Source organism: Caretta caretta, chromosome 9, assembly GCF_965140235.1.
Source record: "Caretta caretta isolate rCarCar2 chromosome 9, rCarCar1.hap1, whole genome shotgun sequence".
Classification (NCBI taxonomy): domain Eukaryota; kingdom Metazoa; phylum Chordata; order Testudines; family Cheloniidae; genus Caretta; species Caretta caretta.
This window is the reverse complement of record NC_134214.1, coordinates 58216880-58242580: the sequence shown is the minus strand read 5'-3', so window position 1 is coordinate 58242580 and position 25701 is coordinate 58216880. Positions and strand designations below refer to the sequence as shown.

Here is a 25701-nt window from a genome sequence, read left to right as displayed (position 1 = left end):
TCTGACTCATTTCAGTGGAATGACCAAAGCCTTTTATCTTTGGGGTACCAGCTCAAATCAGGGACATATCACCCAGTGAGTGCAAAATGGTACAATCTAATGACAGTACTGTGGCTAATGTGAAATGAGTTTGGTGGTCTCAATTGCCAGTGGTCAAGGAGCAACAGAAATCACAGCTATAACTGGAACTAACTGGCCAGTTCAGTAAAGAGTCCATTGACTGAATAAACTGTGGAGACTAAATTCATCTAATTTTCTCCAATCTGTCCAGACCAGGTTACAGTCATATTGGCTGGGTGGCATGGAGATGCTTGCACTGCTGCTATCTTGTTCTGTGGATTCAGGAGACAGTCACTCATCAGTAGAGCTCGGGGAAATTTTTCAGACGTATAGTTCATTGAATGTGTCTATAATCCTGGCCCTTGCCAGTTTTCTGTGTCACTCAGTCCCCCTTCATTTCCCCTTTAGGAAAAATTAAGCCAGCTAATGTTATTACAAATGAAGTATTAGTCATAAGGGAGAGAAATCTCTTCCATTTCTTCAAGGGGAAAAATAGCAACTGGCTTGTGTTCCAAAGAAAACACCCTGCAGTAATCAGTGAGAGCATTCATTACTGGAAATGGTCTGTGGGCTGAGACTGATAAGGCATCCTCTACAATCCCTGGAGAAATTCAAAGCTTTGTTATCCTGAGAAATTTACTGGATTTCTCCTATATAATGAGTTTGTTAAGCAACTTAAAAAAAATCAATAGTAGGTCTAGGTGGTGCAGTCAGTGTGCTAAATCATTAAAGCTGCCTTCCATCTCACAATGAGATCACATCTCATTGCTAAGTGACCAGGGTGCAAATCCTAGTTCGGGTATAAATTAAATGAATTTCAGGACCTCACTCTAATCCCTAAGCAGAAATTCAAAAATCTATCCTGATCTCCCTGCCAGAGAGGACGAGAGCTGGAATACTGTACTGCCAAGGCACTGGACACAGGGCATGGCTATCTGGGGTGTCAAAGACTGCAATAACAGGGTGCTGCAGCTCAGAAATGACGTGCATCATTAACAGACTTTGATATCTGAATACTCAGCATCTAATCTCCCTCTCCTGAGCAAGCTCATTGGGAAGCTCGCCAAAGCTCACCTCCCCATGAGAAGGTCTGACACTTTGCAACCAGTAGAGGGCAGAAAACCACATATATGTGTTTTGGCAAAGTTCACCGTGTGGAACCGGCAACGAAAAATTCTGTGCCTGACAGCCCCTGATTGCAAATCAACCTGTTTCTGTGCATATACTGGTCACAGGGGCTGCAGCTCCATGGCTTAGCATGTGGGGTTTGCAAGGGCTGCAGTATAACAAGGCTTGAAAGAAGTTGATCTTTCAAAAAATAATTTTGACAAATAATATCAATGTTTATTTTTAATGCATTTTTTCTATTTTTATCTATTTACATTTTCACAGGAAATTATGGGGTGAGAGTCTGGCAATAATTATTTAATGACGGTAGATGTTGAGAATAAAAAATGTTAAAGCTTTATAAACGTTAGAACACAAATTGTCAACATCATATGTCAAAATATACAAAGTAAATAGCCTTAAATGAAACTCTAATAAGTTCTCAAGCAGCATTTTTTTTTACTTTGCTTATATGTACATTTTTATTATTATCAATGGAAATATTTTGGTGTTGGTTTGTGTGAGTACGTTGACATTGACATTTACTGACATTTACAGATAAAAATCTAATCCTTCCAACCCTAATTATAACCCAGTGGTAAATTCCCAGTCAAACTCATGGCACTGTACAAACATAGGAAGACAAGGGCTCTGTCCCCACAACCCTATAGTCTAATGCATGAAGGAAATCCATGATTTTAATCCACATGTCAGTCATTGTGAGGTTCTTTCTCTTTGGATGAATAAGGTACTTATGAAAAGCATTCCACAGCTGAGCAGGTGCATTATGAACTTTACTTTTCTGTAAAGCAGGAGAGACTGGCTCCTACAGATAAAAGGGTGCTAGATTAGATGGGCTAGGTGCTCTGAGCTGGTACAGTATATCTGATGTGCCTGCAGTTGAAAAGAGGTAAACATAAATGTCTGAGGAAATTGGGTCCTTGTATTATGCAGGATAATGGACCATATAGAGGATATGTTTCTTATCAAACTCTTACCACCTCAGATAGATAGATTCACATGTTCACAATCAATCGATCAATCATACTCATCAGTGGATCTTGTCAGCATGTGTGTATTGTATAAAGTGGTAAGAAGTCTCATTATGATGCATCTTAATCCAGAATGACACATCATGTTATGTTATTACAGAAAACTTAGTAATAACAGTTTAAAAACTCATGCAGCGGGTATTAGGAAATTTACAGGGTGTATTAGGTTTCAGAGTAACAGCCGTGTTAGTCTGTATTCGCAAAAAGAAAAGGAGTACTTGTGGCACCTTAGAGACTAACCAATTTATTTGAGCGTAAGCTTTTGTGAGCTACAGCTCACTTCATCGGATGCATACTGTGGAAAGTACAGAAGATCTTTTCATACATGTATTAGGGCAGGTATTGACTAGAACCGACACAAGGGTGTGATATTTTGGGGATGAGGGAGGAAAGGGGTATTTGTAAACACCTTATAGATGGATCTGTACAACCAGTGCTAATTTTTTCCTTCTTTAATGCAGAGATTCAGGGGTCCAAGGTCAAAAGTCACCTATGTCTGGCATTTCCACTCGGTACAAGAAGGCGGTGTTTGTGGAATATACTGATTCCTCGTTCACGCAAACTAAGCCCAAACCAGCCTGGATGGGTAAAGAGAATGATTGTTATCTATAGTCTAATGATCAATAGCTTGAAATACATCTAATGGTCTTTATTTATACTAGATTGTATGGTGAGGAGAGTGGTACAGGAACCTAGACAGATATAGTTTTAACTGCGGATATACTATATCATATACTACAATGATGAAGATAGATAGATAGATAGATAGATCACCTTTCATCCCAAAGACTCCCGAAGCCCCTTACAAATTATACATAGCGATCACTTCACACACCATCAAAATGCAACCATCTCTGTTGCAAAATATAGTAATGACTTGCAATGCACTGCAGCATTAGTTTTGCAACGAACCGGCAAGTTCCCGTGATGAGGCAATGGGGAAGAAATTACCCAGGGAACCAAGCTACCATTTGAACAACACAAACCTGGTACAAGGAGATGCAGTATCTTCTCGACTCAATTTTCCTTGGTCCAAGTCAACATTTCTACTGTTTTATTCCTGTATAGTAACATTTCTGAACTATCACAACTTTCAGTTGCTTAAAAAGAAACAATTATTTTAAACCTTAAGATGTTTATTTCTTAGTGGAAGAATGCATTTCTTCCTCTCCAACTGATCTGGTTTTTGCTCATCCTTAGCATGTTGGACAAGCTTGGCAAGAAATCTGTTCACATGCCATGTCTCGCTGGGTGCAGTGTTACTATAACTGTGTTGATCACCCACTTTGTCTCCCTCTTATCTTGCTGGAGTCTTTTGGGGTCTTTTTTGACACAGTATAGGTTGAAGTCAGTGACATGTAGCCTCTAAGGTTATTAAAAGTGCTCAATAAATTGAAGCCTCTACAAGCATATTGCTAAATTATATTCCCTTTACAGCAGTGCTGATATTGCTGTTATTTTAAAGAGTGTTTTTTCTTTAAAAAAAACCCTTCAATGTTTATTTTCATATAATTTTTTTCTAGCTCCAGAGGACAAGTGGGATCTTGTTTCCTTTGGACTTGGGGGTCAAATCTTCAAAAAGCTCCAGCCCCATTTTCAGAACTGAGTTAAGCACTTAGGAGTCTAGGGGTCTGTGCACACTGCAATCAGAGGTGCGACTGCAGTACGGGTAGGCATATCCAAACTAGCTTTGGTCTAGCTAGCTCGGACACCAATAGCACTGAAGCCGCATCTGTGCGGGCTGTAAAAACCATCCTGCAACTCTGGGTATGTATTAGGCAACTAGTTGGTACTGCTGCAGCATCACTGCTGTTGGCATCCAAGCTGGCTCGATTACAGCTAGCTCAGGTATGTCTACACATGCTGCAATCACACATCCAATTGCAGTGTAGATAGACCCTAAGTCTGATTGAAAGTCTATGGGACTTAGGCTCCTAAGTCAGGTTCTTTTGAAAATTTTACCCTGCGTCTGAGCTTTATATGCTTTTTAAGGGCACAACTCCTTCAATTCCCTCTCAGAGCCACAAGGATCACCCTGAATTTGCTTTTAATTTCTCCAGTCTCCATAAACACCTCAGGATGCTGTGACATGTGCTCTGGCTCTGGAAGGCTGCACATGGCTTTCTGCCAGCGTCCTCCCCCGCACACCACCTTAGTAACTAGGGAAGATTTATACCACATCATCCTAACTGACCGCTGCCTGTTGGGACAGTTTGGCTTGGGACCTGCAGAGTAACTCACATTCTGCTCATGGCATGTTCATTCATAGACTCATGAGTACTAGCCGGGATTGCCTGGCTTTGCTTCAACAGCACGTTACGCCATTGTAGTAGCATCATAGAGTCCAAGACCAGAAGGGACTACCAGATCATCTAGTCTGACCTCCTGCATAGCTCAGGCCACCATCCACCCAGTACCCACACACTACACAGAATGTCCATCCAAACAACGTACAGAACCGGAGGCTGCAGGAGGGTAGCCTGTTCAATTCCGTCTGGAGAGCTCTGATGACTCCATGATGCCTCCATGATAAGATTATGACGGGTTGCATGTGATAGTAGGGACTGGACTTGTTGATTCAAGCGGTCCCTTCTCCAGTCCTAAGTTTCTAGGCCTCCCAGCGTGATGCCCCCACACCTCTGGCTATTTCTCCAGTTATCAAGTACCACACACTCCTGGGCCTCTATGGTCCCTCTCCAGGATATGATCTACTCCCCTTGTGTCTCTGTTTTTAGCTCAGCTGCTTGTGTATACAGCACTTACCCTGCACTGTTCTTGCTCTTTCAGGTCTCCTGGGCCCCACCATCCGAGCCGAAGTCTATGACATGGTCGTTGTTACCTTTAAGAATCTGGCTTCCCGCCCTTTCAGCCTCCATGCTGTGGGTGTGACATACTGGAAAGCATCAGAGGGTAGGTCTGTCCTCTTATCTCTGGCTCTGTAACAGCTGTCACAGTGCTTGTTTGCAGGAGGGCAGAGATGTGGGAGCAGGGAGCAGAAGAATATTGTGCTGCATTCAGAGCTAAATGGAAAAGCAACCTCTTTGCCCAGGTTTTCCCATCATAAACCTCATTCTCATGGGTGCATTAAAAACAAACAACAACAAAACCCCACCTTACCACCCAGCCAGATTCCTGGTGGCAGGGAAGAGGGAAAGAGAGAGAGCATTGTCATATTTTTAACTTCTGGTGGGTGTTCAGAGACCACGGTGATTAGGACCATAGGCAGGTGGGTTGGGTAGATATATGGATAGGTGATTGGATGGTTAAGGGAAATTATCACAGGATTTCTAGTGCACCAGTTTGAAATCAGCAAATGTCAAACAGAAACTGTCCATCCAGTAACAAGCTGGTTTAAACTAAACAAGTATTCAGATAATGAACTAACCCATTACTTGGCTATTTAACACTGATCTTCTGTTTGCACTAAAACTAGCTGTCAGACAGAGGTATCAGATAGTAACCAGCTTCATGAATCTGGAGAGAGGCACAGAGAATGAGATGAGCTGCGGGCTGCCCAGACTGTTTTTAAGAATGATAATAATAAAACAAAGGGCAGTTGTGTGGTGACAGGTCATTGGTGCAGTGGAGATGAGGTCATCAGTGATGAGTGGGCTGCTCTTTTGGCTTTAGGGGCAGGGTATAAGGATGAAACCAGCCAGGCTGAGAAAGAAGATGACGAGGTGGATCCTGGTAAGACCCACACATATGTTTGGGAAATCCTAGAAGACCAAGGACCAACAGAGTCTGACGCGTCATGTCTGACCTACTCCTACTTCTCTTACACTGACAGCGTGAAGGACATCAACTCTGGCTTGATCGGAGCCCTGCTTGTCTGCAGGCCAGGTGAGGGGCATGGGGAATCGGAAAAGTAAGTGGGTGGTTTAATCCAATCAACCGTTTAGTATTTGGTCATGACTGAAAAGAAAACTGGAATCTTCCTTAAATTGGGTATGAAGCAAAGGCAGGACCCCTGGGAGAAACAGCATCTGTTGTGGACTGACAGATTTTCTGGTTGACACATTTTCCAAAGGGTGCCTTTATCCATTCCCAATCCAGAAAGTTAACACATTTTCGAGTGCCATGCTGGAAATAACTTGGTCATCTGTTTCCCTCAAAGAATTTCTTGTATTTCCCAGAGATTCCTAAGCAGTTACTGAGGCAATGGTATCAGGGTGTGAATGTTTGTCCACCTTTTTAGATGCTTTCACCTATGCCATGATTATTCAGTGTAAGTCTAGGTATTTTTTCACACAGATAAGTTGATTTTGGAAGACCAAATACAGATGGGGCCATGCCAGCATGGATTTAAAGATCACACACAGATGATGTAGGATGTGTAGTACCAAGCCAAATTTAGGATACTCTTGCCTATTCTATGCATGATCCTTTTGCCAGAATGGAGATTGACTAAAACTTGGTTCCCAGTAGTACCTGAAGTGCATAGGAGCAAAAAGTGATGCCAACTTAGCACAGATCTAGATAAAATGGGCTGTTTCAGGTGATTAAATAAAATCCTGTATGGTACAAGAGGGAGTCAGGATAGGACATATTGAACTATCCCTTCAGTACCTAGACCAGGGAGCCTTCGTGACAGCCTTTGCTTTTCCCCTAGGAGCCTTTCTCCTTAGGATCACCAGGCCACAGCACTGGCTCTTCAGATAAGGGGACTTCCTTATCACTCCATGCACTGGACAAAGACCATGAGCAATGGCAGGCAAGAATTAGGCTGCCTCCTGAGTACCCCTCCCAGATCAGCACAAACCCATGCAAGCCCTGGCAATGGCTTCGCTACCTCCAAGAGGTTGAACAAAAGGTCTCCAGGGGAAGAGCGAGATACAACACCACCCTTGCTGTTTCTTTAACAGTAGCATCATCTCTTTCTCTCCTCTTGCTTGTAGGAGCCCTGACCAAAGACGGAACCCAGGGCACATTGCAAGAATTCGTGTTGCTCTTCTCGGTGATTGATGAAGGTAAATACATGGTATGAGGGCGGCCAGATCCTGTATCCTGGCTTAGGGTAGTCAGATTCTGCTGGTTGGGAGAATTTGTGCCACATCTGGAATATTACAAACAAAGCCAGCATGGCCAAACGCACCTTAGCATAGCTGGAGTTCACGGTCTGGGTATTTCCTTCTTTGATGTATTTATTTGCTTTTAGGCTGGCAGAAGGTGCTGGATGGGCGGCCCTGGAGAACAAAGTCTCTTTTTTTGATTGGCTGCAGAGCTGCCTCCTGAGCTGAGTCTGAACACACTGGGTGTGTTGACACTGCAATCGGAGGTGTAACTGCAGCACATGGGATAAACCAGAGCTAACTTTGATCTAATAAGCAATGAATCCACAGCAACACAGGCTTGCTGCTTGAGCACGTACTCAGGGTCCTGAGTGAGGTTGTACAGCCCAAGCTGCTACCCTGGCAGTTGTGGATTCACTGTTATCTTTACCCGAGCTAGTTAGACCAAAGCTAGTGTGGGTCTGTATCCCTACGCTGCAGCCCCACCTCTGACTGCAGTCTAAACTCCCCACTCTGCCAGAGGGGTGAGACACCAGGACTGGTATTTGAAATCTGGTCTCCTGCATCACAGCTCTGGAAGATAACCTCCACCTGGCCATGAGGTTCAGTGTACTGGGACACTGGTTTTATTCTCAGAGCTGGACCCTCATGACTCTAAATCACTTGAAGATGTCCAGGTGCAAAGAATTTTTGACAGCCCCTGCATTCCCCCTAGCATATGGAAAAAACAGCCTTCAGACAACAGGGCAGTCAAACCCATAGAGGAAATCTAGATTGTGATGAGCTTTACTGGTGCTGAGCGACCTCAACTCCTGTTGACTTCAGTGGGAATAGAGAGTACTTAGCACTTTGAAATGAAAACTGAGCACCTCTCAGGATCAGCCCCTTACTATCCCAGGCACCCCCGTATCTATCTAATCTAATTGATCTATCTATCTATCTATCTATCCCCATACAACCCCTCTATGTATGTATGTATGGATGGATGGATCTATCTATCACCATACACACCCACATATCTAATCTAATCTAATCTAATCTAATCTAATCTAATCTAACCTAATTTTATCTAATCTAATCTATCTATCCCCATATACACTCTCTATGTATGTATATATGGATAAGTCCGTCCATCCTTCCATCCATCCATCCATCCATCCATCCATCGCCATACACACCCACATATCTAATCTAATCTAATCTAATCTAATCTAATCTAATCTATCTATCTATCTATCCCCATGCACCCCCTCTATGTATGCCTGTATGTATCTATCCCCGTACACCCCCTCTATCTATCTATCTTAGCTAGCTAGCTAGTGCCATACACCCTTGTGATAAATGAAGTGTGGGGGGGGGCTCCCTTTTATGGACGCAGCCAACCAGTTAGCTATAAAATCCCTCTCGGTTGCCGTTCTCTACTTGCTTTACCTGTAAAGGATTAAAAGTCTCACTGCGATGCATAGGTAAAAGGAAGTGAGTGGGCACCTGGCCAAAAGAGCCAATGGGAAGGCTAGAACTTTTTAAAATTGAAACAAGACTCCCCTTTTATCTCTCTGTTGTTGTTCTTGGGGAGAAGCAGAGAGGGAGCAGTGATGCTGTAAGAAGCTTTGGGCCAGGTATGAAAAATCATCAGTATCATACCTAGAAGCTACTCATCTAAAACCCCAGATATGTAAGTAGATTAGGAAGTGTCTAGAAAGACGGGATTAGGTTTATCCCTTTTATTTTTTATGGCTTGTGGATTCCTCTGTGCTAACCCCACGTGTTTTTGTTTTGCTTTTAACCTTTAAGCTGGACCTCAAGAGAGCTATTTTTAATGCTTAATTCTTGTATTTGCTCTTTTTAAATCTAGCAATAGCTGGAGCTTTCAGATGTATTTTCTTTCTTTCTTTTTTAATAAAATTTACCTTTTTTAAGAACCGGTTTAGAGTTCTGTGTCTTAAGAGGTTTGTGCACATGTTGTTGTTCTTTATTAGCTGGTAGCAACAGCTGATTTTCTTTGTTTTCTTCCTCAGCTCTTCTCTGGAGGAGGGTCTGAAAGGGCTTGAGGGTACCCCACAGGAAGGAATTCCCAAGTGCACCTTCCTGGTTTATCAGAGTGGTTTTGCACTTGGGTGGTTTACCAATCCAAGGTCAGAAAAAAGCTGTAACCTTGGCAGTTTAATACAAGCCTGGAGTGGCAAGTATTAATTTTTAGCATCCTTGTGGGCCCCGACCTTCTGCACTTGAAGTGCCAGAGTGGGGAATCAGCCTTGACAACCCTATCAAATTGAATCTAGCTATCTATCTAGTGCCATACCCCCCCCCCCCCCGGCCCCCATACACTGCCTCTATGTAATCTAAGTATCTCGCTATCTCAGGGAATTGGAATCCACACATCATCACAGTATCCAAGTGCTAAGGCCCTGACCCAGCAAAGCACTTTGGTACATGCTTAACTTTAACTTGTCCCGCTGACATCACATGCTGCAAGTCATGCATGTCCTTGAGTTGCTTTGCTGCATCAAGGCCTCACTGATTAGCACCCAGAACAACAGTGTGTAGGTGCTGTGCTGCAGTCACTCCAAATATACTGAAGACAGAGCTCTGAAGGAGCCCTGTCCTTCACAGAAACACGCTGGACCCAGCACATCCAACCAGACAGGATAAATCAATCAGAATAAAAAATAGTGTTTGACCAGCAGCTTGATTGTGACCTGGAAAGGCCTGGCCGCATGACCTGGCGCCCCCAGTTTAGGAGAATGAACAGTTGAGGGACTGAGTGCCAGCGTGAGGGGCTCTCACCCGAGAGCACACTGCTGCCCACTCCAGGATTCCAAGGCTCCAGACGCTGAGGCCTCAGCTCTCGCAGTAGATCACACACCATGAATTGCATTTGGCTAAAAACTCTCCAGCTGAACTTCTTTGTCTCTCTCCCCAGGGAAGAGCTGGTACCCAGAGCCCAACCGCACAGGAACTCCTCGGTCCTTGGCTCAGCTGCATGCTATCAACGGCTATATCAACGGCTCTCTGCCCGGTACTGGATGCTGAGGAGTGTGGGAAGTGAAGGGAGGATGAGGGAGAAGGAGGGTCTGGGAGCAGTGCAGGAGGGAGATTGCTTAGAGTGGCACAACAGGATTATAGGGTCACCTGAAGAGAAGGGATATTTAGACTGGAAGCCAGGAAAAAATTCCTGAGGGTGACACTAGAGGGAATGATAGCTCAGTGGTTTGAGCATTGGCCTGCTAAACCCAGGATTGTGAGTTCAATCCTTAAGAGCGCCATTTAGGATCAGGGCAAAAATTGGGGATTGGTCCTGCTTTGAGCAGGAGGTGGGACTAGATGACCTCCTGAGGTCCCTTCCAACCCTGATATTCTATGATCTGCTAGGCTGTGCATTAGCCTCCCTAGGGATCCCTTTGTCTGTCTTATTTACCCTGGGAGCTCTCCAGGGTAGGGACTGTCTCCTACTAGAGTTTGCACTGAGTGTAGCACACTGGGCCCTGCTTGTAGTCTTTCCGCACTATACTAATGAACGGGTGGCAGTCTCAGCGCTGGGGATCTCTAACACTAGCGTAAAGGGAGCACTGAGGAAATATATCAGGGGACAATCCAGCACTGACCAGGGATGGAGTAGACAACACAGCAATATTTTATCTCGATTCCATCTTGAAGGGCCCAGTCACACTCCCATGGTAGTTAGCGGCAAAGTGCCCAGGTGTCTTTACCGATGCAGAGTCAAGAATTGTATCCCAAAAGTCTGCCTGAGGAAAAAGCAGGGGGAGAAGTGAAGAGGAACAACAACTGTTTCCAGATGGAGAGTCCTTTCCATCCCTAATTCCTATGGGCCAGAACTTGAAGTCCCTAATCAGGGCCTGACCCCATCTCCCATTAAAGTCAATGGCAAAACTCCCATTCACTTCAGGATTGGTCCCTCTTTTTTTGCTCAGTCCTTGCTCCCCTGGGCCAGATTCTGAGAGGTGTTGAGCATCTGCAGTTCATAGAATCATGGAATACCAGGGTTGGAAAGGACCTCAGGAGGTCATCTAATCCAACCCCCTGCTCAAAGCAGGACTAATCCCCAATTTTTGGCCCAGGTCCCTAAATGGCCCCCTCAGGGATTGAACTCACAACCCTGGATTTAGCAGGCTAATGCTCAAACCATTGAGCTATCCCTCCCCCCTGGTATCCTGTCTCCAACAGTGACCAGTACCAGCTGCTTCAAAAAAACGGTGGCCAGCAATGCATGAGCTGATCTCTGTGTGATTGCGAGGGTGGTCAGCAGGAGGGAGGAGTCAAGGAACAGCCACTTTATGTGGTATGTTCCCCTTGCTGGACAATGTGCCATATGATGCAAAATGAATCATAAGCAGGGCCCCATACATTTCATGATTGCAGAGTTTTCCCTTTGCTGGATAACTGCTCCAGAATGCAAAATTTCTTTAAAAGAAAAAGTGTATAGATTTTAAGGTCACAAAGGACCATTATGATCATCTAGTCTGACCTCCTGCATAAGACCCAACAGAAGTCAGAGATCCTGGCACGACAGGTTTCCAGAGCTTAGCACCTGTCAGGGGTTGGCCCATTGGTGTCTCTGGGTGGAGTGGAGGCTATAACTGTGTGATTCTATGAGCTGTTCTCTCATTGGTGCATTTCCCCTCCCTTTCTGGCAGATCTCCAATTGTGCCAGAAAAGACCAGTCTATTGGCACGTCATTGGGCTGGGTACTGCCCCGGAAGTGCACTCTATTTTCTTTGAGGGCCACACATTCTTGGTGAGGAGCCACCGGCATACAACCTTAGAAATCTCACCGGCCACCTTCCTCACCGCTCAGACCATGCCCACCACCAGCGGCAGGTTCCTAATGTTTTGTCAAATCCCGGCCCACCAGCAAGGTAACATCCACCAGCCATCAGACTGGGAGGGATCAGGAGAGAGAGGATGGGCTGAAATCAGAGATGTGTGAGGTGACAAGACTCACAGCTCCCTCATGCTCAGTTAGACTCGCCTAGACCCAGTCACACCCCCTCTATTGATCTGCAAGGGGGTCTAAGGTTGATGTAATTGGCACACTGAGGAGCTGAAAGTGGGAGTGGGGCTATTTAACTTACACCTTTTCATAGGCACCAACTCTGTGGGCACTCTGGGGCTGGAGCACCCACGGAAAAAAGAAAATGGGTGCTCAGCTAGAGTGACCAGACAGCAAATGTGAAAAATCGGACAGGGGTTGGGGGATAATAGAATCCTATATAAGAAAAAGACCCAAAAATTGGGACCGTCCCTATAAAATCAGGACATCTGCTCACCCTATGCTCAGCACCCACCAGCAGCCCTGCCGATCAGCTCTTCTTCCTCCCCCCAGTGCCTCCTGCCCGCCGAGGATCAGCTGTTCAGCGGCATGCACGAGGCGTTGGGGAGGAGGGGAAAGAGTGGGGGCAGGAAGAGGCGGGGCGGAACGGGGGGGAAGAGGCGGGGTGGGCGCAGGGCTTGGGGGAAGAGGTGGAGTGGGGGCTAGGCCTGGAGTGGAACAGGGTTGAGCACCCTCTAGGAACTCAGGAAGTCGGTGCCTCTGCACCTTCTTACCCCTGCCTACTGCTTTTCTTGCTACCATCCTCTCTTCCAGCCATTAGATTTGTGAGATTTGCCATCTTCGACTCCTTTAGGCCTGCGGGAAACTCAGAACTTCTGCTGTTGGTTACAAATTGATGAGTGGATGTGTAAGTCAGGAAATAAGCACATCTTAGAAGTCTAATGGGCTGTAAAATTAAAGCAGTGTCCTCTCCCTTACACTGGATAAATCAGGAGTGATTCCATGAATGCCAGTGGTATTATACCAGTATAATACAGGTGTAAGAGGGAGGAGAATTACTGAGGCCCACCTGGAATTATTTAGCGTCATCTCTGAATTTGGTCCAGAATCTGTCCCAGATTTGTTTTTGCCTGTGTTATTTCAAGAAGCAAAAAGAACAACACAAATTTCTCCAGAAGTCTGCAGCAATTAATTGGAAGCTAACCCAGGCCTCAATGTAGAGTGTGTGTTATAGAGCTCCTTAAATGATCATTGGTATAATTAATTCTGTCTTTGCAGACGTAGTGGCTGTAATGCCTCTCCCATCTGGTTGCACTGGAGTCTGTTGGCTGTACATTTGTCTTATGTCATCTATGGATACATACGTATAAATCCCTGCCCTCCTCTACTAACCTATCTAATTCCTCTCCTAATCACTATCCTCATCTGTCTCTCCACATCAACCTACTTACCAAGACAGATATAATAGGGCTAGGTAGCTGTATGTCCATCTGATGTAGAGGCAGGTAAACCGGAGATACTAGTGAAACAATATCCAGAGCTGTGAGTGAGTGAGACAGACAGACAGACATTGATGTTTCTGCCTGGCCCATTTGAATCCAGCTGGCATGGAAGCATACATCAGTGTGGAAGTCTGCCTGGAAGAGCCCAAGATGAAGATGAGGCTGGCCATAGATGCACCAGAGGAAGACTATTATGATGACAGCTATGATCTGGACAACACAGTGATTATGTTTGATGAGAGTGACTCTTCCCCCTCGATTGGCGCACGTGCTTTCGCCAAGCAGGAACCTGTGACCTGGATCCATTACATTGCAGCTGAGGAGGTGGATTGGGACTATGCCCCAATAATGCCCACTTATTTGGACAGGTGAGAGCATGTTAGCATGGCCAGGGAATGGGGCAAGTACAGGCTTGGCCAGCTGTTCCCTTTTCCCCCCTCTGAGTTTTCTTTCTCTTTCTCAAACCACCATGAAGCCTCAACCAGACCCTTTCCAACAGCTGCTTACTTCTTCCTCATTAGGCTCAGGACAAGAAGAGAGTGGGCTAAGTTTTTCTCTTAGGTATACTCGCCCAACCTCAGGGGAGTGAGAGCTGAGTTTAGCCCTTATATTTAAGCCATATTCCTTGCTGCTGGCAGATGGTAGGCTGAGCCATACAAGTCACCAAAGCCATAATGTGGTTTACTTTCTGCCCATGGAACCTGATCTAAAGGGAACTGTTGTCATTAAGAATCCTATCTGAGGGAGTATTATATTAGACAATACCATCAACATCATGGCAAAAAGGACTACCCCAGAATAAAGGCTGGGTGAGCAATCTAATATAGCCCGAGGCAGCATGCACAGTACCGGAGCATGGGGCTCCGTTTGGTCCCTTGCCAAAGGTTGGGAAGGGTATGGAAACGACAGAGTCAGCTCCTGGGAGAAAGGGAATTGATTGATCTACTGTACCAGTAGTCACTAGCTTTCCACAAGCCACTTACCAGTAGCACAGGTAGAGTTCTAGAGGGAACTGTGAGGTGCAAGTCCTCCGAACAGAGGGTTCTGTAGTTGGTGCTGAAATACCCAGCCCACCTTGCCCTCTTAAACTGTGAGGGTGCCATGGTGAGCCATGTGTGCTCCTGTGCTACCACTCTGCTGGTTTCAGTGGAGATACACCAGGGATCCCTTTGGCCCTATATTTTTGCAGATGAGAGATGTGATTGCATTGTCCTGAGAGGATGGATCTGTACCAGATACAAGACAAGATTAGCCCCTAATGATGCTCCACTTCCTTCTGGGTAGCAGTAATCTGAGAATTCTATCATAGCAGTGTCTTACTCAGCACTGCCTGGTAGTGACAGTTGTCACCATTCATCCCACTCGCTCTACTCACGCAAGCTTGCTTGGGTATTAAGCAGGGTCACAGGGTTTTGCTTTCCCATGGAGAGTCTCAGCCCAGCCCCCAAAAGACAAGTATCAACCTCTCAAAACTCACTTTCCCAGTTAGCACTGACTGGGCCCCTTGTCTGCAGGGAAGCCGAGGGCTGAATGGGCTAATAGAGGGGGTCCTTCCAGATCAGGGTCAAGGCTTGCTGTCAGGGCAGTAAGAGGATGCTGCCTTGGCCAAACAAAGTAGTTACTCGGTCATGTGATTTTGGCACATCTGGCAGTGACCCCAGCACATGTGGGCAAGTGCCACGCTCACTGCTTTGCTACAGTAACCAGTTGCTGCCAGGACCGGACACGGTTAACGAACCTCTTGTTGTTAAATTGTGTAGTCAATAGCGTGCCCACACTTGGGTCTGTTATGAAATAGACTCAGGAGTCCAGTAACCATTATCAGCCAGATTTATTGCTAAAAGCCAATACCGGAAAAATGGTTCAATACGATACCAATTTCTGGGATGCCGTATTGTTGTTAAATTCACCTTACATAGAAGGTATGCTCCCAGAGCTACATGTTTCAGCTGGTAGTATTTTTGGATGATTTTAGAGGTTACAAACCCCTTCACACTTCACTAAAACCCAAACATCAGTTTGTCCCCATTCCTTAACTTGTTCTGTACCTTCTTTATTAGCACTTCAGATACTGATCCAAGAAGGTTTCAGAGGAACAGCCGTGTTAGTCTGTATTCGCAAAAAGAAAAGGAGTACGTGTGGCACCTTAGAGACTAACCAATTTATTTGAGCATGAGCTTTCGTGAGCTACAGCTCACTTAATCAGATGTTTACCGTGGAAACTGCAACAGACTTTATATACACACAGAGAATATGAAACAATACCTCCTCCCACCCCACTGTCCTGCTGGTAATAGCTTATCTAAAGTGATCAACAGGTGGGCCATTTCCAGCACAAATCCAGGTTTTCTCACCCTCCACCCCCCCACACAAATTCACTCTCCTGCTGGTGCTAGCCCATCCAAAGTGACAACTCTTTACATAATCAAGTCGGGCTATTTCCTGCATAGATCCAGGTTTTCTCACATCCCCCCCCACCCCCATACACACACAAACTCACTCTCCTGCTGGTAATAGCTCATCTAAACTGACCACTCTCCAAGTTTAAATCCAAGTTAAACCAGAACATCGGGGGGGGGGGGGGTAGGAAAAAACAAGAGGAAACAGGCTACCTTGCATAATGACTTAGCCACTCCCAGTCTCTATTTAAGCCTAAATTAATAGTATCCAATTTGCAAATGAATTCCAATTCAGCAGTTTCTCGCTGGAGTCTGGATTTGAAGTTTTTTGTTTTAAGATAGCGACCTTCATGTCTGTGATTGCGTGACCAGAGAGATTGAAGTGTTCTCCGACTGGTTTATGAATGTTATAATTCTTGACATCTGATTTGTGTCCATTTATTCTTTTACGTAGAGACTGTCCAGTTTGACCAATGTACATGGCAGAGGGGCATTGCTGGCACATGATGGCATATATCACATTGGTGGATGTGCAGGTGAACGAGCCTCTGATAGTGTGGCTGATGTTATTAGGCCCTGTGATGGTGTCCCCTGAATAGATATGTGGGCACGATTGGCAACGGGCTTTGTTGCAAGGATAAGTTCCTGGGTTAGTGGTTCTGTTGTGTGGTATGTGGTTGTTGGTGAGTATTTGCTTCAGGTTGCGGGGCTGTCTGTAGGCAAGGACTGGCCTGTCTCCCAAGACTTGTGAGAGTGTTGGGTCATCCTTTAGGATAGGTTGTAGATCCTTAATAATGCGTTGGAGGGGTTTTAGTTGGGGGCTGAAGGTGACCGCTAGTGGCGTTCTGTTATTTTCTTTGTTAGGCCTGTCCTGTAGTAGGTAACTTCTGGGAACTCTTCTGGCTCTATCAATCTGTTTCTTTACTTCTGCAGGTGGGTATTGTAGTTGTAAGAAAGCTTGACAGAGATCTTGTAGGTGTTTGTCTCTGTCTGAGGGGTTGGAGCAAATGCGGTTGTATCGCAGAGCTTGGCTGTAGACGATGGATCGTGTGGTGTGGTCAGGGTGAAAGCTGGAGGCATGCAGGTAGGAATAGCGGTCAGTAGGTTTATGTCTGTGATTGCGTGACCAGAGAGATTGAAGTGTTCTCTGACTGGTTTATGAATGTTATAATTCTTGACATCTGATTTGTGTCCATTTATTCTTTTACGTAGAGACTGTCCAGTTTGACCAATGTACATGGCAGAGGGGCATTGCGGCCCCACAGTATGCCAACATTTTTATGGCTGATTTAGAACAACGCTTCCTCAGCTCTCGTCCCCTAAAGCCCCTACTCTACTTGCGCTATATTGATGACATCTTCATCATCTGGACCCATGGAAAAGAAGCCCTTGAGGAATTCCACCATGATTTCAACAATTTCCATCCCACCACCAACCTCAGCCTGGTCCAGTCCACACAAGAGATCCACTTCCTGGACACTACAGTGCTAATAAACAATGGCCACATAAACACCACCCTATACCGGAAACCTACTGACCGCTATTCCTACCTGCATGCCTCCAGCTTTCACCCTGACCACACCACACGATCCATCGTCTACAGCCAAGCTCTGCGATACAACCGCATTTGCTCCAACCCCTCAGACAGAGACAAACACCTACAAGATCTCTGTCAAGCTTTCTTACAACTACAATACCCACCTGCAGAAGTAAAGAAACAGATTGATAGAGCCAGAAGAGTTCCCAGAAGTTACCTACTACAGGACAGGCCTAACAAAGAAAATAACAGAACGCCACTAGCGGTCACCTTCAGCCCCCAACTAAAACCCCTCCAACGCATTATTAAGGATCTACAACCTATCCTAAAGGATGACCCAACACTCTCACAAGTCTTGGGAGACAGGCCAGTCCTTGCCTACAGACAGCCCCGCAACCTGAAGCAAATACTCACCAACAACCACATACCACACAACAGAACCACTAACCCAGGAACTTATCCTTGCAACAAAGCCCGTTGCCAATTGTGCCCACATATCTATTCAGGGGACACCATCACAGGGCCTAATAACATCAGCCACACTATCAGAGGCTCATTCACCTGCACATCCACCAATGTGATATATGCCATCATGTGCCAGCAATGCCCCTCTGCCATGTACATTGGTCAAACTGGACAGTCTCTACGTAAAAGAATAAATGGACACAAATCAGATGTCAAGAATTATAACATTCATAAACCAGTCGGAGAACACTTCAATCTCTCTGGTCACGCAATCACAGACATGAAGGTCGCTATCTTAAAACAAAAAAACTTCAAATCCAGACTCCAGCGAGAAACTGCTGAATTGGAATTCATTTGCAAATTGGATACTATTAATTTAGGCTTAAATAGAGACTGGGAGTGGCTAAGTCATTATGCAAGGTAGCCTGTTTCCTCTTGTTTTTTCCTACCCCCCCCCCCCAGATGTTCTGGTTTAACTTGGATTTAAACTTGGAGAGTGGTCAGTTTAGATGAGCTATTACCAGCAGGAGAGTGAGTTTGTGTGTGTATGGGGGTGGGGGGGATGTGAGAAAACCTGGATCTATGCAGGAAATAGCCCGACTTGATTATGTAAAGAGTTGTCACTTTGGATGGGCTAGCACCAGCAGGAGAGTGAATTTGTGTGGGGGGGTGGAGGGTGAGAAAACCTGGATTTGTGCTGGAAATGGCCCACCTGTTGATCACTTTAGATAAGCTATTACCAGCAGGACAGTGGGGTGGGAGGAGGTATTGTTTCATATTCTCTGTGTGTATATAAAGTCTGTTGCAGTTTCCACGGTAAACATCTGATGAAGTGAGCTGTAGCTCACGAAAGCTCATGCTCAAATAAATTGGTTAGTCTCTAAGGTGCCACACGTACTCCTTTTCTTGATCCAAGAAGGTATCTGTACCAGGGCAGAACATTAATGGATTTTGCCTTTGACAAGTTTGCTGTTTTCTAACTCCAAAGCTGACTTCAGCTTTGCAAACTGTTATGGGATACTTAGCATAAGTGAACAGGATTATAGAAAGACAAAGGCCGTTTTAGGCCATATAACTGCTAGAACTATATATATACAATATAATGTTATATTGATATTGTGTGCTTAATTCATATTAATACATCTGGTGTGAATAATGCATATTGATAATGTGATATATATATACCCCAGGGTATATATATATTAATTAGCCCCTTGTATATTGGTCAACACTGTCCTACAACTCCATCTGGTGTAGGCTTCCTCTCTTATAGAAGTGATAGCCTGCATTTGAATCCAGTCTTAGGGTTGTGGAAAAGTTGTATTTTGTTGCATTGTTTTTCAGGGCAGGGACTTCCTTTTCATCCTGTTTCTGTACAATGCCTAGTACAATGTGGCCCTGATCCATGATTGGGGCCTGTGTGCACTACCATGATAATAAATTTATTATTATACAATTATTAATAATAATAATGATGGTGATAATAGTAAAAAATCAGCTCCTGTGCCCACCCCTGGCAATTCTGCCTGGGCTTACTCAGTTCTCCTTTCCCTCTCTCCCCTGTAGAAGTTACACAAGTCAGTTTCTGGAAGCTGGTCCTCAGCGAATTGGTTCAAAGTATAAGAAGGTGATGTTTGTGGAATATGGGGATGGGACCTTTAAGAACCGCAAGATATCAGATCAACGTGACACAGGAATTCTGGGACCTGTCCTTAAAGGAGAAGTTGGGGATCAATTTACGGTAAGAAAAAAAGAGAGACGGCTTTCTGGTAAGAGGGATGGGAAGGGTAAACTCATTACTGATTCATTACTGTTCTTCTTCCTGGTTCTCTATTCATGCCTATGGTCCAACACAGATTCTGTACTGAGTCCCTTGTAGTGGCTAGAGTCCACCAGAGAAGAGGACTTTCCTTCAATTGCTACTGAAATCTAGAGGTAAAAGCCTCATTGACTTCAGTGGAAATATACATGGGATGGATTTGGCCCAACGCTCTTGACTTGTCTTTAATGCAATCAGCTGTGCTTAGTAATCGTCCTAACCCATATATGGTACATGCCTCCCAACAGTTCACTTCCTTCCTTCAGTCTTCTCCAGCTATGTGTGGATTGCACGGGTAATTTAGGATGTACAGTACCTGGGGGAGGCTGCTTTATATGCACAGTCTATCTCATTGTACCCTTTTATTAACCAGCTGCTTGACTTGTTTATCATTAGCAAGAGGCAGCGTGGGTTTCTGGTGAGAACAGGTTATGATTCAGCGGATTCTAGTTCTAGTCTCTTTGATTTGCTGTGTAGCTGACCGCAAGGAACTGAGGCCAAAGACTTCAAACTCGGGTGGCACTTATCTCCATATTTATTTGATTGGGCAGATGTTCAGAAACGCCACACACCCATTTGAGGTGGATGGCAGTTGTGGGTGCTCAGCACCTCTGTGAATCAGGCCACTTATTCAAGTCTCTTATGAATTCAGTGTCCAATTATGGGAACCCATGTTTTAAAAAATCAGTCTCAGCCACTCTGGGGCTCACTTTTCCCATCTGTAAAATGGGTCTAAATAATATTTACCTACCCTCTAACAATTCTGCTATTTCCATGCTCTTCCACGGACGGACTGAAACTGGGACCTCAAAGAAAGTCAGGATCATAGCGTTTAAGGCCAGAAGAATCATCTAATCGCCTTCTATGATGAGATTACTGGTTCTGTGGATGAAGGGAAAGCAATGGATGTATTGTTTCTTGACTTTAGCAAAGCTTTTGACACAGTCTCCCACAGTATTCTTGTCAGCAAGTTGAGGAAGTATGGGCTGGATGAATGCACTACAAGGTGGGTAGAAAGCTGGCTAGATTGTCGGGCTCAACGGGTAGTGATCAATGGCTCCATGTCTAGTTGGCAGCCGGTATCAAGTGGAGTGCCCCAAGGGTCGGTCCTGGGGCCGGTTTTGTTCAATATCTTCATAAATGATCTGGAGGATGGTGTGGATTGCACTCTCAGCAAATTTGCGGATGATACTAAACTGGGAGGAGTGGTAGATACACTGGAGGGGAGGGATAGGATACAGAAGGACCTAGACAAATTGGAGGATTGGGCCAAAAGAAATCTGATGAGGTTCAATAAGGATAAGTGCAGGGTCCTGCACTTAGGACGGAAGAACCCAATGCACAGCTACAGACTAGGGACCGAATGGCTAGGCAGCAGTTCTGCGGAAAAGGACCTAGGGGTGACAGTGGACGAGAAGCTGGATATGAGTCAGCAGTGTGCCCTTGTTGCCAAGAAGGCCAATGGCATTTTGGGATGTATAAGTAGGGGCATAGCAAGCAGATCGAGGGACGTGATCGTTCCCCTCTATTCGACATTGGTGAGGCCTCATCTGGAGTACTGTGTCCAGTTTTGGGCCCCACACTTCAAGAAGGATGTGGATAATTTGGAGAGAGTCCAGCGAAGGGCAACAAAAATGATTAGGGGTCTGGAACATATGAGTTATGAGGAGAGGCTGAGGGAGCTGGGATTGTTTAGCCTGCAGAAGAGAAGAATGAGGGGGGATTTGATAGCTGTTTTCAACTACCTGAAAGGGGGTTCCAAAGAGGATGGCTCTAGACTGTTCTCAATGGTAGCAGATGACAGAACGAGGAGTAATGGTCTCAAGTTACAGTGGGGGAGGTTTAGATTGGATATTAGGAAAAACTTTTTCACTATGAGGGTGGTGAAACACTGGAATGCGTTACCTAGGGAGGTGGTAGAATCTCCTTCCTTAGAGGTTTTTAAGGTCAGGCTTGGCAAAGCCCTGGCTGGGATGATTTAACTGGGAATTGGTCCTGCTTCGAGCAGGGGGTTGGACTAGATGACCTTCTGGGGTCCCTTCCAACCCTTATATTCTATGATTCTATGATTCTATGATTCTAAGAGACCCACTGGATCATCTAGTCTGACCTTCAGCCATCAGAGGCCACCAGCACCACCCAGCGCTCCCACACTAAACCTGACAACTGAAATGAGACCAAAGTATCACAGCCCACAGAAGACTAGACTGTTATGTGCCACAGACAGAGAACAGGAGGGACTGAGGTGCACCAGTGCCCGAGGCCCCCTGCAATAGCAAGGCAAAGTGTGCCTAAGACCAATCCAGAAAAGATGGAGACAATGCTGAAGATCATAGAATCATAGAGTATTAGGGTTGGAAGAGACCTCAGGAGGTCATCTAGTCCAATCCCCTGCTCAAAGCAGGACCGACACGAACTAAATCATCCCAGCCAAGGCTTTGTCAAGCCGGGCTTTAAAAACCTCTAAGGATGGAGATTCCACCTCCGCCCTAGGTAACCCATTCCAGTGCTTCACCACCCTCCTAGTGAAATAGTGTTTCCTAATAGCCAACCTAGACCTCCCCCACTGCAACTTGAGACCATTGCTTCTTGTTCTGTCACCTGCCACCACTGAGAACAGCCTAGCTCCATCCTCTTTGGAACCCCCCTTCAGGTAATTGAAGGCTGCTATGAAATTCCCCCTCACTCTTCTCTTCTGCAGACTAAACAAGCCCAGTTCATAGAATCGAAGAATATCAGGGTTGAAAGGGACCTCAGGAGGTCATCTAGTCCAATCCCCTTCTCAAAGCAGGACCGATCCCCGACTAAATCATCCCAGCCAGGGCTTTGTCAAGCCTGACCTTAAAAACTTCTAGGGAAGGAGATTCCACCACCTCCCTAGGTAACGCATTCCAGTGTTTCACCATCCTCGTAGTGAAAAAGTTTTTCCTAATATCCAACCTAAATCTCCCCCACTGCAACTTGAGACCATTACTCTTTGTTCTGTCATCTGCTACCACTGAGAACAGTCTAGAGCCATCCTCTTTGGAACCCCCTTTCAGGCAGTTAAAAGCAGCTACCAAATCCCCCCTCATTCTTCTCTTCTGAAGACTAAACATCCCCAGTTCCCTCAGCCTCTCCTCATAAGTCATGTGTTCCAGTCCCCTAATCATTTTTGTTGCCCTCCGCTGGACTCTTTCCAATTCTTCCACATCCTTCTTGTAGTGTGGGGCCCAAAACTGGACACAGTACTCCAGATGAGGCCTCACCAATGTCGAATAGAGGGGAACGATCATGTCCCTCGATCTGCTGGCAATGCCCCTACTTATACATCCCAAAATGCCATTGGCCTTCTTGGCAACAAGGGCACACTGTTGACTCATATCCAGCTTCTCGTCCACTGTCACCCCAGGTCCTTTTCTGCAGAACTGCTGCCGAGCCATTCGGTCCGTAGTCTGTAGCGGTGCATTGGATTCTTCCATCCTAAGTGCAGGACTCTGCACTTGTCCTTGTTGAACCTCATCAGATTTCTTTTGGCCCAATCCTCTCATTTGTCTAGGTCCCTCTGTATCCTATCCCTACCCTCCAGCGTATCTACCACTCCTCCCAGTTTAGTGTCATCTGCAAACTTGCTGAAGGTGCAATCCACACCATCCTCCAGATCATTTATGAAGATATTGAACAAAACCGGCCCCAGGACCTACCCCTGGGGTACTCCACTTGATACCGGCTGCCAACTAGACATGGAGCCATTGATCACTACCCATTGAGCCCGACAATCTAGCCAGCTTTCTATCCACCTTATAGTCCATTCATCCAGCCCATACTTCTTTAACTTGCTGGCAAGAATACTGTGGGAGACCGTGTCAAAAGCTTTGCTAAAGTCAAGGAACAACACGTCCACTGCTTTCCCTTCATCCACAGAGCCAGTTATCTTGTCATAGAAGGCAATTAGATTAGTCAGGCATGACTTGCCCTTGGTGAATCCATGCTGACTGTTCCTGATCACTTTCCTCTCCTCTAAGTGCTTCAGAATTGATTCCTTGAGCACCTGCTCCATGATTTTTCCAGGGACTGAGGTGAGGCTGACTGGCCTGTAGTTCCCAGGATCCTCCTTCTTCCCTTTTTTAAAGATGGGCACTACATTAGCCTTTTCCAGACATCTGGGACCTCCCCCGATCGCCATGAGTTTTCAAAGATAATGGCCAATGGCTCTGCAATCACATCCGCCAACTCCTTTAGCACTCTCGGATGCAGCGCATCCGGCCCCATGGACTTGTGCTCGTCCAGCTTTTCTAAATAGTCCCGAACCACTTCTTTCTCCACAGAGGGCTGGTCACCTCCTCCCCATGCTGTGCTGCCCAGTGCAGTAGTCTGGGAGCTGACCTTGTTCGTGAAGACAGAGGCAAAGAAAGCATTGAGTACATTAGCTTTTTCCACATCCTCTGTCACGAGGTTGCCTCCCTCATTCAGTAAGGGGCCCACAATTTCCTTGACTTTCTTCTTGTTGCTAACATACCTGAAGAAACCCTTCTTGTTACTCTTAACATCTCTTGGTAGCTGCAACTCCAGGTGTGATTTGGCCTTCCTGATTTCACTCCTGCAAGCCCGAGCAATATCTTTATACTCATCCCTGGTCATTTGTCCAGTCTTCCACTTCTTGTAAGCTTCTTTTTTGTATTTAAGAGCAGCAAGGATTTCACTGTTAAGCCAATCTGGTCGCCTGCCATATTTACTATTCTTTCTACACGTCGGGATGGTTTGTCCCTGTAACCTCAATAAGGATTCTTTAAAATACAGCCAGCTCTCCTGGACTCCTTTCCCCCTCATGTTATTCTCCCAGGGGATCTTGCCCATCAGTTCCCTGAGGGAGTCAAAGTCTGCTTTTCTGAAGTCCAGGGTCCGTATTCTGCTGCTCTCCTTTCTTCCTTGTGTTAGGATCCTGAACTCGACCATTTCATGGTCACTGCCTCCCAGGTTCCCATCCACTTTTGCTTCCCCTACTAATTCTTCCCAGTTTGTGAGCAGCAGGTCAAGAAGAGCTCTGCCCCTAGTTGATTCCTCCAGCACTTGCACCAGGAAATTGTCCCCTACATTTTCCAAAAACTTCCTGGAGTGTCTGTGCACCGCTGTATTGCTCTCCCAGCAGCTATCAGGGTGATTGAAGTCTCCCATGAGAACAAGGGCCTGCGATCTTGTAACTTCTGCGAGTTGCCGGAAGAAAGCCTCGTCCACCTCATCCCCCTGGTCTGGTGGTCTATAGTAGACTCCCACCATGACATCACCCTTGTTGCTCACACTTCTAAACTTAATCCAGAGACTCTCAGGTTTTTCTGCAGTTTCATACTTGAGCTCTGAGCAGTCATACTGCTCCCTTACATACAGTGCAACTCCCCCACCTTTTCTGCCCTGCCTGTCCTTCCTGAACAGCTTATATCCATCCATGACAGTACTCCAGTCATGTGAGTTATCCCACCAAGTCTCTGTTATTCCAATCACATCATAATTCCTTGACTGTGCCAGGACTTCCAGTTCTCCCTGCTTGTTTCCCAGGCTTCGTGCATTTGTATATAGGCACTTGAGGTAACCTGCTGATCACCCCTCTTTCTCAGTATGAGTCAGGAGCCCTCCCCTCTCACGCGCTCCTGCCTCCTCCCTGTATCCCACTTCCCACTTACCTCAGAACTTTGGTCTCCTTCCCCCGGTGAACCTAGTTTAAAGCCCTCCTCACTAGCTTAGCCAGCCTGCTTGCGAAGATGCTATTCCCTCTCTTCGTTAGGTGGAGCCCGTCTCTGCCTAGCACTCCTTCTTGGAACGCCATCCCATGGTCAAAGAATCCAAAGCCTTCTCTCCGACACCACCTGCGTAGCCATTTGTTGACTTCCATGATTCGACAGTCTCTACCCAGGCCTTTTCCTTCCATGGGGTGGATGGACGAGAACACCACTTGCACCTTAAACTCCTTTTTCCTTCTTCC

The 25701-nt window shown here is 45.8% G+C and overlaps 1 protein-coding gene across 3 annotated transcripts in view; it reads left to right on the top strand.

Annotated features, from left to right (window-relative positions):
- F8 (coagulation factor VIII) overlaps positions 1-25701 on the top strand; it is a 96114-nt gene that overhangs the window by 5820 nt on the left and 64593 nt on the right. For all 3 annotated transcript variants that reach the window (XM_075132342.1, XM_048863627.2, XM_048863626.2), the window contains exons 2-9: positions 2681-2805; positions 5007-5129; positions 5850-6062; positions 7118-7189; positions 10155-10250; positions 11887-12108; positions 13626-13893; positions 19493-19667. In XM_075132342.1, the coding sequence (XP_074988443.1) occupies positions 2681-2805; positions 5007-5129; positions 5850-6062; positions 7118-7189; positions 10155-10250; positions 11887-12108; positions 13626-13893; positions 19493-19667 (1294 nt within the window). The remainder of the gene's footprint in view (positions 1-2680; positions 2806-5006; positions 5130-5849; positions 6063-7117; positions 7190-10154; positions 10251-11886; positions 12109-13625; positions 13894-19492; positions 19668-25701) is intronic.